The 16,673-nt window shown below is 35.0% G+C and overlaps 1 protein-coding gene across 6 annotated transcripts in view; it reads right to left on the reverse strand.

Annotated features, from left to right (window-relative positions):
• LOC133185179 (uncharacterized) overlaps positions 1–16,673 on the reverse strand; it is a 54,033-nt gene that overhangs the window by 14,440 nt on the left and 22,920 nt on the right. For 2 of the 6 annotated variants that reach the window (XM_061320251.1, XM_061320250.1), the window contains exons 5-9: positions 14,479–14,669; positions 9,484–9,631; positions 5,170–5,293; positions 2,547–4,887; positions 1,327–1,374 (exon numbers count right to left, since the gene is read on the reverse strand). In XM_061320251.1, the coding sequence (XP_061176235.1) occupies positions 1,330–1,374; positions 2,547–4,887; positions 5,170–5,293; positions 9,484–9,631; positions 14,479–14,669 (2,849 nt within the window). In that variant the 3' untranslated portion in view covers positions 1,327–1,329. Of the gene's footprint in view, positions 1–1,326; positions 1,375–2,546; positions 4,888–5,169; positions 5,294–9,483; positions 9,632–13,166; positions 13,218–14,478; positions 14,670–14,948; positions 15,058–16,673 lie in introns of those variants that run through there. The other 4 variants (XM_061320253.1, XM_061320252.1, XM_061320254.1 and 1 more) reach the window with 3 other exon arrangements.

Genomic DNA, 16,673 nt, shown 5'->3' on the forward strand with positions numbered 1-16,673 from the left:
GATTCTGGTTTTAACGGTTGCAACTATTGCTGAAAAAAAAATATAACCTGGCATATAAGAAAGAATGGCTTATATTGTAAATATTATCCTAGATTATATTGTAAATATCATCCTAGCTTATACTGCAAATTCATAGCTTATACTGCAAATATCATTTAAGTTAAATAAAATGATGTAAATAGATAATGATGTTAATATTATTCTAGTTTGTGTTGCAAACATTATCCTATCTTATAGTGTGTAAATATGAGTACATGTAACTTAGCTTATAATACATGGTTGCAGGACCAGTTAAATCATATTTTATTTATTTAAGGTAAAAACACAGAGGATGGTTTTAATAAGGCACTAAAAATTCCTCTCATATTCTAATCATTTTTCATTCATTCAAATATATATTTATTCACAGGGGCATCTTATCTGCTCTGTTCTCCATTTCACAAATAATAAATACGTAAAATGCACGTTATATGTGAAAGAGAGAACAGAGTTGGTAAGATGCCCCAGTGATTTCTCAGCAAGATTCCCGATTTGTCAGCAAGATTCTAGATTTGTCAGTAAGATTCTAGATTTGTCAGCAAGATTCTAGATTTGTCAGCAAGATTCTAGATTTAAAATTGCCTTTTGTCAGCAAGATTTTTCCATTCTCAGCAAGATATCTAGACATGAAAATGCCCAATAAAGTGATTTTGAAGAAATCATAACAATCATTACCTATTGGTATCATGAATAATCAGCTTTTACAAAGTATATATATATGTAATCATTCAAACAATAAAATTTCAGCTTTTAAATGAAAAACGAATTCCTAAAGTTTTAATTCCATTCCAAGAAGCAACACATCAAATATTTTTGTAAGTATTTAGCATTAGAATTCAAACTCAAAGCTTCTTTACAACGTATTTTTGTCAACTCAATCTGTAAAATGTCTTTCAGCTGTAAATCTATTTTTAAAAAAATACAGCAAAAGCATTAAAATGAACAGGTCTGAATTTAATTCATGGGAATCGGCTCATATTGATAATAACATCAGCAATAGCAGTAAGAATGTAAAATAATTCAGAGCCATATTTTTTTTTTTATTTCAAAGCAGGGTATATTGTCAAGCTATTTTATTAGGCTGTATAACCTTTCAAATCAACCATGAATAGGACTTAAGAGGTTTCAGTCCAGTTTATATGTAAAGTGTCCTGTCTAGTAAGCATCTTGCCTCATATCTCCTTTCAAGAGGATAATTTGAAATAGAAACTCAACACTGAAACATTACAACATCAGAACAAAACATTTCCCACAACATCTATAGGACAACAGTTATCTGCCCCTTACCCATTATTTCTCTGATGTTTTCCGTCGCTTTTTAGGACACTCCCCAACCTTTAATAGCAAACAGGGAAAAAAATGTAGCCTTGTTTTATACATATTTTATTGACCAGTGAACAAAATATGAAATTTACACTTTGTAATATATTATTCCACAAACTCTTTCCAGTCATCAGCAATGTTTCATGAACCTGGACAGAGTCAATTTATAGATGTTGAATAAATCTTTAAAAAAAATTTAAAAGAACTTTTCAGATTAAGTTCAAAATAAATTCAAGATTTTATTAAGACTACTAAATGCCTAAAATTTAAGCCACGAGTATGAAAGTATGAAATCATATTAAGTGTCAAGAGTTATGGAACATTGTCTGAGGGCAGTCTACCTTAAAATAAATCAATATCCTTCATAAAAAGCAGGAAGCCTTTTAAAGACAAACACTGACAGCATTGTGTAAACTCTGTAAAGACACTTGTCTTATTCCATAGGAATTACTTTTTGTAACTCTTAAAATCTACAATTACGTCTCGGGAAGGTACATTCCCATGTCAAAAACTACCATCTAACGAGGAGAAGATGAAAGTATAAAGGTTCTAATGATGACAAATGATTCCATTTTACCATAACTTCATGCAGCAGAAAACAAAACAAAGAAAATAAAACTGAAAAAAAGCACTTCAGCATTGGAGCAAAGAGAAGCGAGATCAGTCAAACGTCATATAATGTACTAGTTCTACAAGAGTTGTCTATAATTCTTGACCAAAACAAATTATTTCGTGCAGTTTTACATATGTGTAATGTATATATGACTTTTGACATGATCCATTTTAAAAATTAATATGAAACAGTTTATGTATTTAAAAAAGAAATCATTAATAGAGGTAAAATCAACTGTCAAACATAAATTTTACAGCAAAGTGTAAATTAATGTTCCTTTCCAAAGAAAAAAAGCATATCTACGTTTTTCACAGAATGCAACAATTTTACCATGTTTAGAGAAAAAAAAAATCAAAATTGCCCACTTTGTATCTCTACTATAGATACTACATTGACATGCAGTGAGAATAATTTGAAATGGAGAAAAACACAAGTTTTACATAGGAAAAAATAAACAAAAAATTCAAATAATATAAACATACATCAAAAGTAGCACCAAGATCAGGGAACATAATCACAAACCAAAACAATACAGAAGGGGTCGGCATGCATCACACGGTTGCTAGGATACCTGTATGATCTCCAGGCTCCCGTGCAATGACCCATGACTGCCATTAGAAGATATGCTACTACTGGACTGGTACACATCCTTTGATGCATGACATGGCAAGTTTTCGTACGCTCCTGGAGAATTAAATCTTTCTGGTCCCAAGCCACACCGCAGTTGAAATTTCCCAAATGGAGAACACACAGATCCTGAGGATTTCCCAGACACTGTTTCTCCTGAAGCTAGCATATCATCCAGGCTACGGGCTTTACGACTCGCCTCATACACTTGTGTTCTGAACATTGCACTTTCCATCGCTGCGGTGATTTGTCGATACACATCCCGCTCTGTATAGCGTCCCACATGCGATTCTGAAGCCTTTGAGCGCTTTCCATTTTGTACAAGATAGGTATCGGCAGAGTCGTCCTGTGATGTACTACTTGCCGAACTCGGTGATTCCTGACAGTCTGACCCAAGGTCAAAGGTCGGATATTTGGAGAATGCAATACTGTTTGGTCGTATAAGAGGTCTCTTTGCCCTATTTTCTTTTACTCTAAGAGTGACTTGGTGACCCAGAGGTGAGGTTACAGTTGAACTACAAGTCGAGCTACTAGAAATTGGAGAAGTCAAATCCACTGAATCTTTAGGATCTGAAGAAACATCCATTGAACACACAGTTTCCTTGGTTTTGTTTTCTGTTGCAAAACAAGGAGTGAAGTCAAGCTTGTGGAGAGAGGTAGATGGGAATTGTTGCAGTGGGGTCGGTTTGTCCGCTTTCTCTGGGATCGACTGACTGAAATGTAGGTCAGCGAGGGCAGCAGAGGGTGAATATATCGTCTGTGATGTCTGGTTTCGCAACTCAGAGGCTCTACAAGGTAAACTCAGGGTTTGGGGTAATGTTACATGAGGAGTGGATCGTGTTAATGAGGAGGGGAGGGCAGCCCCTGAGGTTTCACAACTCTTTGACTGAGACACGGGGGAGATAGTAGACAAACTGAGATCAAGTTTTGGTTGAGATTTTCTTGTGTGTGAATCATATGACATTGACAACGATGTGCTTTCTGTCACTCTAGTTAACAATGTCAAATCTGGGTTACATGGACTGGGTAATTCCAGACATGGACTTGGTTGACATGGACTAGGTAAATCCATTGCTGGCTTGTGTCCCTGATTCTTTTGTAGACTGACTGTAGACAGTGGTAGTGTGAATGACCTTGATGGACTTTTAATCGGAGTCGGTGCACCTGAAGATGAAGATGAGGTGATTTCCAGGACAGATAAATTTTTTTCCGAGGAGACAAGAGGTGATATGGGTAGAACAAATGGACGAGATTTACCAGCTGTCTGTTCTGACTGATATCCTTCCTTCTGAGAGTGAGATGTCAGTGGTAAGGAGAAGTTTCTCTCTTGTTTGAATTTTTTCTGCTGGTTACTAACACTGTCCCCAGCATCAGGAACATTCACACTAGATAATGGTAATGAGAATGGTTTTGTCACAGCTGCCACCTTCCCATCATGCCCTTGAGCAGACACCTCCTGTTGGTGACTGGATGAATCCTTGATGAGTGGATCCGAGTTGGCAGATTCGCTGGTTTCTGGTGATCCTGGGGAAAGAACAGGAGATAGGGGCAGACTGAATGGTCTGACAAAGGTTTTCCCAGGAGATCTTGATAAAGGAGACACCAGGCTGGGTGGTTTTGTCATTGGGGATCCCAAAGATCTTTTTCTGTCCCTGGAGGCGTTAACTCCTTCTGAGGGAAGAGACACAGGACTTAATGATAAGGTGAAAGATCTGCTCACAGGAGACTTAGGGGCTGGGGAGGGTGATTTCCTCTTGCAATCTTTTTGAATTTTTAGGTCTTGTTGTGAGTCAGACTGATGTCCATTGCTGATTGTTGAATCACCAAAAGGAAAGGGGGGTAACTCAGCACTAGGTGTCACTGGGGCATTATCTGAGGGAGGGAGAAAATTACTACACAACATACCAGAGTCACTGAATTTTTTCTTCTCTGGGAAGTCCATCTCCATATTCGATGCTTCACACTGATAATTGTCCCATGTGTCCGAATCAGCCAATAATGGCAGGTTGTCATTTGTGTCACGCTTCAGATCACATTCGAGGGAGCGAGGAGTCCACTGAGTATCGAATGAGAACGGTTTTGTCACTTTCGCGATTGGAGATGAAGGGCTACATGTCTGAAGGTCCATGATGATAGGTGTTGATTTTCCGTCACTGAGAGATCCCCCGGAATCCCGCCTCTGTTTCACAGCCTCCTCCTCCTGCTTCATAAACTTCTCGTACTCCAGTAACTGCCCAAGGAAGTTAAAGTTTGGCGAGATGGTGGGACGTTTGTCCTTCACGTACCTGATATAAGAGGTAAATATGGAGGTGTATAGTTATAAACAGATGACATTAAGAATGGCAGATTCTGTAAACAGTAAAACATGCTTATAGCGAAAAGCCTGGGAAGAGCAATATTGGTAAGTTATAAATGTAATTGGTCATATCCATGAATACGTTTTAAAACTACAGTTAATGAAAATCACTCTGCTGTAACAGTTTTATTGTACTCCTTAATCATGTATATTTACACAAAACACAATTTTATGTCATTGAAGTTTGACTAGAAAAACAAATTATCCATACCTGTAGGCATCATCTGATGACATGTGTAAATACTTCATAACGTAGGCAATTGCCAGAGTGGGAGACCTCGAGATACCGGCCAGACAGTGTATCATCACACAACCATTAGCCTCCCTCACCATATCTACAGAAAAAACAACACAGTGGTTATAAATCATATCATCACACAACCACTGTCCTTCCTCACCATATCTACAGAGAAAAACAACACAGTGGTTACATTTCAAACAATAAAACCAGACATGACTATCAACATGACAGTGTACCACACATGACTACCAACATGACAGTGTACCAGAAATGACTATCAACATGACAGTATACCAGATAACAGCCAACATGACAGCATACCATATTACAGGCAACATAACAGTGTACCAGACATGGCAGTGTACCAGATAATAGACAACATGACAGCATACCATATTACAGGCAACATAACAGTGTACCAGACATGACTATATCAACGTGACAGTGTACCAGATAATAGACAACATGACAGTGTACCAGATAACAGACAACATGACAGTGTACAAGATAATAGACAACATAACAGGGTACCAGATAAAAGACAACATGACAGTGTACCAGATAATAGACAACATAACAGGGTACCAGATAATAGACAACATGACAGTGTACCAGATAATAGACAACATAACAGGGTACCAGATAATAGACAACATGACAGCATACCAAATAACAGAACATGACAGTGTACCAGATAATAGACAACATGAAAGTGCACCAGATAATACACATGACAGTGTACCAGATAAAAGACAACATGACAGTGCACCACATACAGGCAAAATAACACAACTAAACAACTGATTAAATTCTGCATTGATCAACATCAGGTCTCTAATTTACAATAATAACAAAAAACCTCGAGAATTCTACCATCAAAACAAACCATTAATCATTATATGATTCACATAATTACTGCTACAAAATAGTCGTGTGTGACATTGTAATAGGAGATCTGTCATCATTAAATCATCTCGGTCTCTATAATGCTTGTTTTCTGTGTTTAGGGTTGTAATACATGATTAAGATGACTGAAGGGAAAATCTTGACAAGTGGAAAAGTTATCTAGGTCACAATCTTCAATTAAATTCTGGATCTCTTGGTTATTTTTAACATCCTTACTTTATGAGCTTTAAAATTTTTATTCACAATATAATCCCTAACTAATCAGTTTCTCTAATATACCACTGGATTTTTCCTTTACCGTATTCACCCTTTAAGCACCCCTCTGACCTAGATTTTAAGATTATGCAATGGAACCCAGTTTCCTGGAATATTAGTATCTTGTGCAGACTCTGGCAGTATAAACTATATTGATTTCCACTGCATTCAGAAATTCAACTCAGGAACTGTTTGGCTAGTGCAAATTGTAAGCTTAACATTAATATTTGAAGCAAACAAAAATGTTCACTTATTGACTCTGGGAGCTCCAGAAGCAGTATATAATATATATATATATATTGTATTAAAGCTTCTTTGATATTTATTGTGGTGTTCTGTGTCACAAAGGGTAGGACTCCCACTTTTTAAAGTCCTCATTAAGAGATGGGAACCAAACAAAAGAACAATGATGCTATTGTAGGAAGACAGCAGGAGAGTTAATCCTCATCAGAATAAAAATCAGGCCTGGACATCAAAATCTAATTATCACACCTCATAATTCAATATACTGCAGGGGAAAATGGACAGAAAATCTATTTTTTGAGGAAAAAAAAGATGGCTGTCAATTTGCAGTGACATATCACACTAGTAAATTAGCCCTATCTGTGGGTGTTAATGGGATTATAACCGTATATGAAGAGTTTCAAAGCTAAATTCATTGATAAAACTCATGTCTGAAGCAGGACTGTAGCTCTTCTGGTGTAGATTATATTGCTTTTGTACATATAAATAGCTGTGTTAACTTTTTCATTTACAATTACATTAAACCCTTTAGACAGAGGTGTGGCTTTGTACTGATGAGCTTTCCATAACATTATATCTCTCATGGACATCTTGTATACCATGTTTTTTTTTCTTTTGTGGGGGGGGGGGGGGGGGGGGGGGGGCGGGGGGGCGGGGGGGATTTATACTGATCGAACTTCCTTTGTCTGTACGTAATTATGGTCACAAGAAAATGATTGCTTGCACAGAGTTTCAATTTTGTCAAATATTATTATAACCCATCTTTGCTAGCTAGGAGTGAAACGGTTCACCGCGGTATCGATTCACCGCGGTATTTTTTCTCGGTTTGATACACGGTGCAAAATCTCTAATTTTCGGTTCGGTTCATTTTTCGGTCGGGATCGTTATTCAGTCGGGTTTGGCATAAGGTAATCTCTATTGAGATTCTGCTGGGCTAGATATTTGGACTGACGCCCACAGAATCTCTAGACAACCACTCATAATTCATGTCTGGAAATCAAGCCCCAACTTCGGCCGACTATAGCAAGAATTATTCACCTAGACCACACTGCCGTTCGCTTCAATTAAGTCATTTGGTTGATTATTTGACTCTCTGTCACTATCATTTCCAAATTGCTTACCGTTTAGGCATGTAAATCCCAACATAAAAATATTCACTGAAATCTCCGTTCGAAATATGGCTCCTTTGACGAAATTGTTTACCTCCTCGCATAAAAGAGTTCCTATAGTCCGTTTTCTTTTATGTGATGTTCAATAGCCATAGTAGACATTAGTTCATAATCACATAGGGTAAAAACAAACTATAGGAACTCTTTTATGTGAGGAGGTAAACAATTTCGTCAAAGGAGCCATATTTCGAACGGAGATTTCAGTGAATATTTTTATGTTGGGATTTACATGCCTAAACGGTAAGCAATTTGGAAATGATAGTGACAGAGAGTCAAATAATCAACCAAATGACTTAATTGAAGCGAACGGCAGTGTGGTCTAGGTGAATAATTCTTGCTATAGTCGGCCGAAGTTGGGGCTTGATTTCCAGACATGAATTATGAGTGGTTGTCTAGAGATTCTGTGGGCGTCAGTCCAAATATCTAGCCCAGCAGAATCTCAATAGAGATTAGGCATAAGGTAAAACACGAATAAGCATAGAAAACATAAATTTTTGATGACTGATAGCTTGTAAAATAATTTTTGACAGTCAAATAATTTTAATCAATTTCTTCTAGTCAATTTGCAAATAAAATTCGTAAAATATGTGACTAGATTTAGAAAAAGAAAGCATAAAACAACGTTGAATTTGTTTCCTTCTATCAAAATGTATCGTATCGAAAATAACCGAACCGAGTCAAAATTATACAATACGTATCGAACCGTGAAGGAGGTGTATCGTTTCACCCCTATTGCTAGCCAAGGGTTTCTGATACGCTACTCTCCTCATAAGCCCTTGGCATACGGTGTTAAAAAAAGTTGGGATTTTTTCCTCAAGTTGTGATTGGAGTTGATCAACATCGTTCGACCAATCAGCAATTGTTTTTTGTGAATGACGATATTTGCGTTCGGGATATATTTTGACTCTTTAATATCGGTAATGTAAAACGCAAGTAAACAATGATCCGTAAGATAACATGCCATTCTATGAATAGCTATATGGTGTCATCCAATATCTAAAGCTACGTGCAAAATACATGATTAAGAATCTATACTGAAGATGTAGATTTGCATTTTTACATGTTTAAATAACAAATTAACATAACTCGATACCTTTTTGTTAATTATTCTTTAAAAACAATTTTTTTTTAAATACGCTTTTTATTTCTGTCGATGACGCAATCTGTGCGTACCTGGTAAGAATCATGATCACGTGACAAAAACAATCCCATCTTTTATCAGCACCGTATGCCAAGGGTTTATGAGGAGAGTAGCGTATCAGAAACCCTTGGCTAGCGAAGATGATTATTACCATGTTCTTTACTATTAAGAGCCTGACTAATGAACTCTGAGCTAGGTTGTTAGTCATTACCCCATGACTTTTATCCTATGAATTAATCCACCATTTTAAGTGACACATTTCTAGTTCAATCATGACATACTTTAGAAATTGTGTGATTTTCCTGAATTGAATCTGGTCATGTGACCTACTTATAGGATTGTCATGACCTACTTTTGGTACAATCAAGGCCTAGTTTTGGTAATTGTGAGCTACCTATGAATTAAATCCAGTCATGTTATGACCTACTTATGGAATTGCTATGACCTATTTATTAATCTATATTGATCCACTTTTAGTAACTGTGCATTAATTCCAGTCATGTTGTGACCTACTTATGGTGCTTTTATTACCTATCTATTGACCTATCATGACCTAATTTTGTGATTTACCTATAAATTGGAATGCTTGATGGAAGAATGGTAACAGCTTAGCACTGTAGTTGTCGTTGACTGGAATGCGATGGAAATGCCCGTCCTGTACGTATGGAGACTTGGGACAGGTGATGCTGACATTGAGGACATAGGATATGTCATTAATCTGTAAAACACATCAAGGACAACATTTATACTCTTAAATATATATGAAAACGAATAAACAACACATGTATAGCTGTACAAAGTAAACCTATATATACAGTAAAATCAAGATATTCATTTTTAGGGGCCATTTGAGACACTTATTACATATAGCTCTTTGAAGACATAAATGCAAAGTCTCTATAAGCAAGAGAACGAAAAAAAGTAAAAACATTTCAAGTGGCCAATCATATTCATGCACATTTAATTCATTAAAAAAAAAAGGTTTTAAATGTTTCTACATGCTATTTCCTCAATTACAGTATTTTTTTTTTTAAATCTTAAATCTGTCTGAAGTTTTACAATAACATGTAAAATAACCAAATCTAGGGGTGCTTACAATTAAATTATTTTTAGATTTGAAGTTAAGAACAAAGCACTCTGTAAGTTTAACCAATGCAGTGAGGTGCCAGAAATATATACTGCTATATATAACTCTTATTACAATGAAATCACTTGACCAAATAACAGATGGAAATAAAACAATGACTAATTCTTTGTACAGTTCAACAACAAACAGTTTTCATGTTCCAATAAACTTCCTTATAAATTCTACGTCATCAAAAATTCACATAAAACTGTAATAGAGATCAAGATATTTAAAAAACATGGGGATTGACGGATGAGTAATATGTGTTTACATTCTGTCACAGAGAAGCATTATATGATGATGGCTTGATTACGTTAGTTATTTCCTAAAGAACAGGGTCATCAACTAGTACAACACGCCAAACAAACAGCTAACGGTACCAACTGTACTGCCATTCATTATTCTCACAGACAGCCCTCCGTCATTATATAAATCTCACTGTTATTCTTAAATAGGCTGGTAAAATATCTTTTAAAATTTCAATCCCAAAAATTTACATGCATTTTCTGATCTGTCATGTCTGTAACAATTGTTAATCTCGTGGAACTGCTTGAACAACTTATTTTTCTTGTCGTCAATGACAAAACACTTAAAATATGGAAGTTAAAAAATTAAATTATTTGTGAAAGAAAAATACTGTCTTTGATAATAGGATTTTTATTTAAAAACTTTAAATGTCTATTTCATACTAATTTTCACACTAAGTAAACAAAGTAAAATTTCATTTAAATGTTAACAGTTATCTCTTTCACTTGTATCCCCTGTGTAATTAATTATTGAGTGTTGAAAAAAAAAACTGCCGCCTCCTCGTAAATTGATCATTTTATTTATTAATAAATCGAGGGCTAATTACTAGAGATCAGTGGCCTCTTTTTCATTGGACAATGCCTTCCTGCATCAATTGACACCGTTACAATTAGTCAAGCTTTCCTATGACAGATGAGCTGTTTTATACATTGATCACTTTCAATATGTGAGAGCCAGTGTATTGATTTGTTTAGGTACAGAGCTACTGTTACATATAAATCCTTGTATCTACCCAATACCTTGTCAACAGTATATTGTGATCTGAAACAGCAAACTACACCAGTCATCTAATATCCTTCATCATTTACAAACTCTCTGATTTAGTAAATATGGACAATGGTATGGACAATACCATTCACCCACCTACAAGCTCATTCCTATTATTCACAGTTAAATGTAATGATTACTGATTTTTATAAAATTCTATTTAATTATTTACCAGTATCAAATAATCTCTTCTTCAGAGAACTTATTTTTTATTCATTCATTTCTGGGTATTTATGAATCATTCATTAACAATTATTCACACTAAACATGCTAAAGAAAAACATTATGATACTGAATTGTGAAAAATAGCAATTTTTTCTCTTTTAAAAATTTCTATATAGATTCTGTTATTGAAGTTTTTGCAGCATTAGTCCTTTACATAAAAAATTTCTCTTTGAAAATCCTCCTCATTTCTTTCTTTATAAAACTTCAAATAATCAGGATACCAGCAGTAGTGTATGTCACTTCTGAGAGTTGTCAGAAAGAGACACACAAAAAGCAGTGTCATATCTTGTCTTGTTAACTCTGTTGAACTTATCTATATCATCACAATACATATAATCTTTGGTACTTTACATTAGGGAGATAATATACTCTGATTAAGGGAAAGTATTGACCATCATTGCTAAGGCAACAGGGAAAAAAACTGTCCAGTTATAGTTAAGGAAACTTGGTTCCTTATCTAAAGGGAAAGAACTTAAACTTGTGACTAAAAGTGAATCCTTATACTCATCTGATGTCAAATTGTAAACCCACTCCTGTCGTACAGAGTTTAAAATTTTCAAAATTTAACTATATTTTCCCAATTGTTTTCAAAATAAAATTCTTCCCAAAATGATTGAAAATGGCTGCTTTTAAAATACAGGTGGGAAAAAAAAACTGGCTATGTGTTTTCGAAGTTGTGCAAAGAATGCACACTATCCTTATACATGTAATGAGATTTTGATCTGTGTCAAAGTGCTTTAGGACTGTCTTGTCACAGGCTAAAAACTTTGGCAAGATTTGATTTTTTGAAAAAATAGACAAATGTATACAATTGATTATTTAAAATTTTTCAATTTCTCTACTTAGAAATAACATTCATAAAAAAAAGAGACTTAATGCAAAAAAGTCAATATTTTATAATTTAGAAGTTAAAACAAACATTCCTCTTTAATAGATGCAATTAAAACATATATTTAAAGAAACATATTTGTAAGCTCAATAACATATTTTCCCTAGCTGTTTGGATTTTTCTCAGAGATTTACTAACATATTTGAAATTAAAACATTTACATGTGTGAAAATTGATAAACTATACAGGAATGTACAGCTAGGGTATACTGCATCATCGATGTAGAGTATATGACTTTAATTTTTTTGATTTTTTTCAACATTTTAACAAAAATAAATCTATAAAAAATATTTATAGTAATGTATCATTTAAGTCAAATTAATTATATATGATTCTCTCCTTGTTTCTTCTGTTTTATATATAGCTCACGATAAATTTATCTGAAGCTGATTTTGCCACAGCAGGGTCAGACTGTACCCCTGACTTTAAGTGGCACTGCTAAAAAAATAATACGACAACAATGGCTTTTTTCCCATTAAATATGTTTTAAGTGAGTTAGTTAAATAATGTTTATTATAAAGCTGGAAAAATTGTCCTCAGAAAATAACCCGAGTATGGCTCTTTCTTAAGGGGACAATATACCCTAATAAAGGGAAAAAACTGAATTTTCGCAGTTTAAGGAAACATGGTTCTCTAACTAAAGAAGTCAACTGAAGGAGATATAGAGCTCTAACAAAGGGAAATAACTGATTTATAAGGAAAAAGGGGACACAACTGTGTAGTAGAGGATGACCACTGACCTGTATCATAATTGGTTCAAGATAATCTTACTTTGTAACAGATGATCTGTATATTTAACAGAGTTTTTTAGAACTACTTTAAAAAGAAAAAAATATTAAGAAGAGACTTTTATGGTTTGAGGCAACAAGGTTCAATCAAGAACTGTACTGCTGAGTTTAATTAAGGGACACATTTTTCCACTGAGAGTAGAAAACTGACCTGTATAGTTTCCTGAGACATGGCATCTGAGATAGAAAACTGACCTGTATAGTTTCCTGAGACATGACATCTCTGTGTGAGCTGAGATAGAAAACTGACCTGTATAGTTTCCTAAGATATGGCATCTGAGATAGAAAACTGACCTGTATAGTTTCCTGAGACATGACATCTCTGTGTGAGCTGAGATAGAAAACTGACCTGTATAGTTTCCTGAGATATGGGATCTGAGATAGAAAACTGACCTGTATAGTTTCCTGAGATATGGGATCTGAGATAGAAAACTGACCTGTATAGTTTCCTGAGATATGAGATCTGAGATAGAAAACTGACCTGTATAGTTTCCTGAGACATGACATCTCTGTGTGAGCTGAGATAGAAAACTGACCTGTATAGTTTCCTAAGATATGGGATCTGAGATAGAAAACTGACCTGTATAGTTTCCTGAGATATGGGATCTGAGATAGAAAACTGACCTGTATAGTTTCCTGAGATATGAGATCTGAGATAGAAAACTGACCTGTATAGTTTCCTGAGACATGGCATCTCTGTGTGAGCTGAGATAGAAAACTGTAGCCCTTTTCACAAAAAATCTTACGACATATTTTTATCTTAAGTGAAAACTTATGATAAAAATCATTTTCACAAAAATTCTTAAGAAAATCGTAAGTGCAAAATCTGTCGTAACTTTACGAGAGCCCCAACCCTCTCTTAAGTATTTTAAAACCGATTTTATTGTAAAAATATAATCGCAAAAACCAAAATACACGTTAAATTGAACGTTGTAAAGCAACTTACAATAATATTTTATATTTTTTCACAATCATTGTCGAAAAATTAGATAAAATACACTACAAAATATTTACGATGTAAGTTTCACTTAAGATTTTCGTATGACCTACTTTTACGTCAGACTTGTGATTGTGACGTCAGATTTTTAACTAATTCCTTGCTTCACAAACAATTGCTTTCGATATTTATTGTCAATAATGTTTGTTATGCTGACAAATGTTGAAAACTAAGTTTTAGTTTTATTTTCACCCACTTATTTAAGGATTATAAAGCATATTGAAGTCGTTGCTAGGTATGAAGTCTGTCGTAAGTAAAATCTTAAGTTCAATCTGCTACGAATGCGTTCGTGAAAAGCACTTAAGATTTGTCGTAAGAGATTCTTAAGTTAAAATCTTACGCAAAAACTTGAGATTTTTTGTGAAAATGTCTACTGACCTGTATAGTTTCCTAAGATATGGGATCTGAGATACAAAACTGACCTGTATAGTTTCCTGAGACATGGCATCTGAGATACAAAACTAACCTGTATAGTTTCCTGAGACATGGCGTCTCTGTGTGATCCGAGATAAAGGAATGGAAGGATCCGTGTGGGGCCGATGTTGGCCACGGGCATGCAGGGCTGCGAGAGGGAGGTGAGGGGGGTACATTTGTAGTTGTTGCTGGACTTGTTCTCACACAGAGAGGGATGCATGGCTTGGAATGCCAAGTAACCACCTGTAAAACAGAAAGTAAATGTTAAAGATGCTGACAAAATTATTAAAAATAAAGCAAGACAAAATCCTATTTCTGGTGAACTGTTTAAGCTTTTTGAGTGCATGTCAATATAATAAATAGGGTACAACATTTTTTCTATTTTAATTACAAAATAATTATATCAAAAAGTCAAATTAAATAACAACAAAGTAAATTCTATAAATTATTTTTGTAGACTTAGAATAACAAAAACTAACGAAATAAATAAATAAAATAAAAACCACAAAACATTTAAGCTACCTTTCATTGGTGATAAAACATCCATTCCAAATATTATAGGCAGATTATTTATTAAGTGACATTTCTATTTTTCAATTCACAATTGGACAGTAACTAAAAATAAAAAATCCACAACCAGGTTCCTTTAATTTGGAACATAGAGTAATTCATTAGTGACACAGTGTCCTCTCAGTCCACGGAGGAAGTAACTGAATCGAGGGAGGTATCAACTCACAGTCCCCGAAACTCTCTCACAAGATTCACATCCTCAATACACAACAAAAGAACCAAAATCAACAATCGCTGCATTAAACTTCACAGCTGATTTTTTTTTTCTTCTGCTAATATTGACGTCACTTCTTAATAAATTACTAATACATGTATGTAATGCGCCTTAATCTCACGGAGTGACTTAGCATAATAATTCCTGCGACTACTGCCAGTGTCCTTTCACTGATAATCAGATTAGGTTAACCATTAAGATCCCCAGAAATCCTTCAACTGTCCCCACGCTGGTGGCCTACCCATTACTCTGACCCTGAATTCTCCCAGGGTACTGAAGAGATCCCATTTTTTTTGTTTGTGTTGGATCAATATGCTGTGTTATGGAATGACTCATTCACTACTGTGGATTGAGGCCCTGACAAAGGGAGCAGAGAGCTACATTAATTATGTAACACTGCCTCTCACGCAGCGTTTGTATTGTACAGACACTATTTACTTCAAACTTTCAGTGATTTAAAACGCAATAGTACGGATGATCCCTTTGTAGCAAAAATTAATTAACAATAACTTCATTTTAATATGTGTCATACTTTTAGATGTAATTAATTGCTGTACTTTTATTTTGTAATCAATAACATCCTATTAATTAGATTACAAAATCTCATGATGAACATATAGCAGGAAATGACTGTAGATGTCCGCACTAATTAAAATACCATATATAAAGTAGAGGTCACATTAATGCTGAAATTTATGCATTGTTTTCTACAAATGAGAATATCATGCTAAGCTCTTCAAAGAATATGATCCAGCTCCTTTCACTAGAGGACCATGCACACCCCAGGGGATCTACGGCCTTAAATGACCTTCAGGAACTCCTGCATATTTTGTCTGCTTGTTTTAGACAGGCATTACATAACTAGCACGAGGTGTAATCCTGAATGAATGGTGAGCTAGATAAATATTTTCTTATCAGGGCTAGAGCAGATTTTAGCTCAGTAGGGAGGTAAAGCTGCAGGTGCCCTATATTACAGTCTCTGAAGAAAGACTTGGAAACAATATATGCATCACTCAGAGATCTTATACCTCTGAAATCTCCCCTAAACTGCACCTATCACCCTTTATCTAAACTTTATCCAAAATGTTATGGGGTTCATAATGAGCATGTTTCTGAATTGTCTAGTACACTTGTACTAGCATACAAACACTTGTTACAGATGCAATTTCAATGACTGGTAATAAGTAGTACCCTCCAATACATATCAAACTCCAGTTCCTGCACTTAGATTCTGCTTAACAACCCCTCCCCCCTTTCTTTGAATCATACAATTCTTGAAGAGCTTTTGTTTGTTTTTCAACTAATGTGCTGCAGTGAATAAAAACTGCAGTCTGCAGCATTTAGGTCACCTGCAGTTACAAAGGGAATGAAACCAAGACTTCAGTGCAAGTGGTTCCTTGTGATAAGATGTTTGTCTAATAATGCCAAATCTTAAAGGGCTTCACAACCGCTTCAACTTGTAA

Source organism: Saccostrea echinata, unplaced genomic scaffold, assembly GCF_033153115.1.
Source record: "Saccostrea echinata isolate AGI-Se365-2 ecotype Australia unplaced genomic scaffold, CSIRO_AGI_Sech_v1 ptg000012l, whole genome shotgun sequence".
NCBI lineage: Eukaryota > Metazoa > Mollusca > Bivalvia > Ostreida > Ostreidae > Saccostrea > Saccostrea echinata.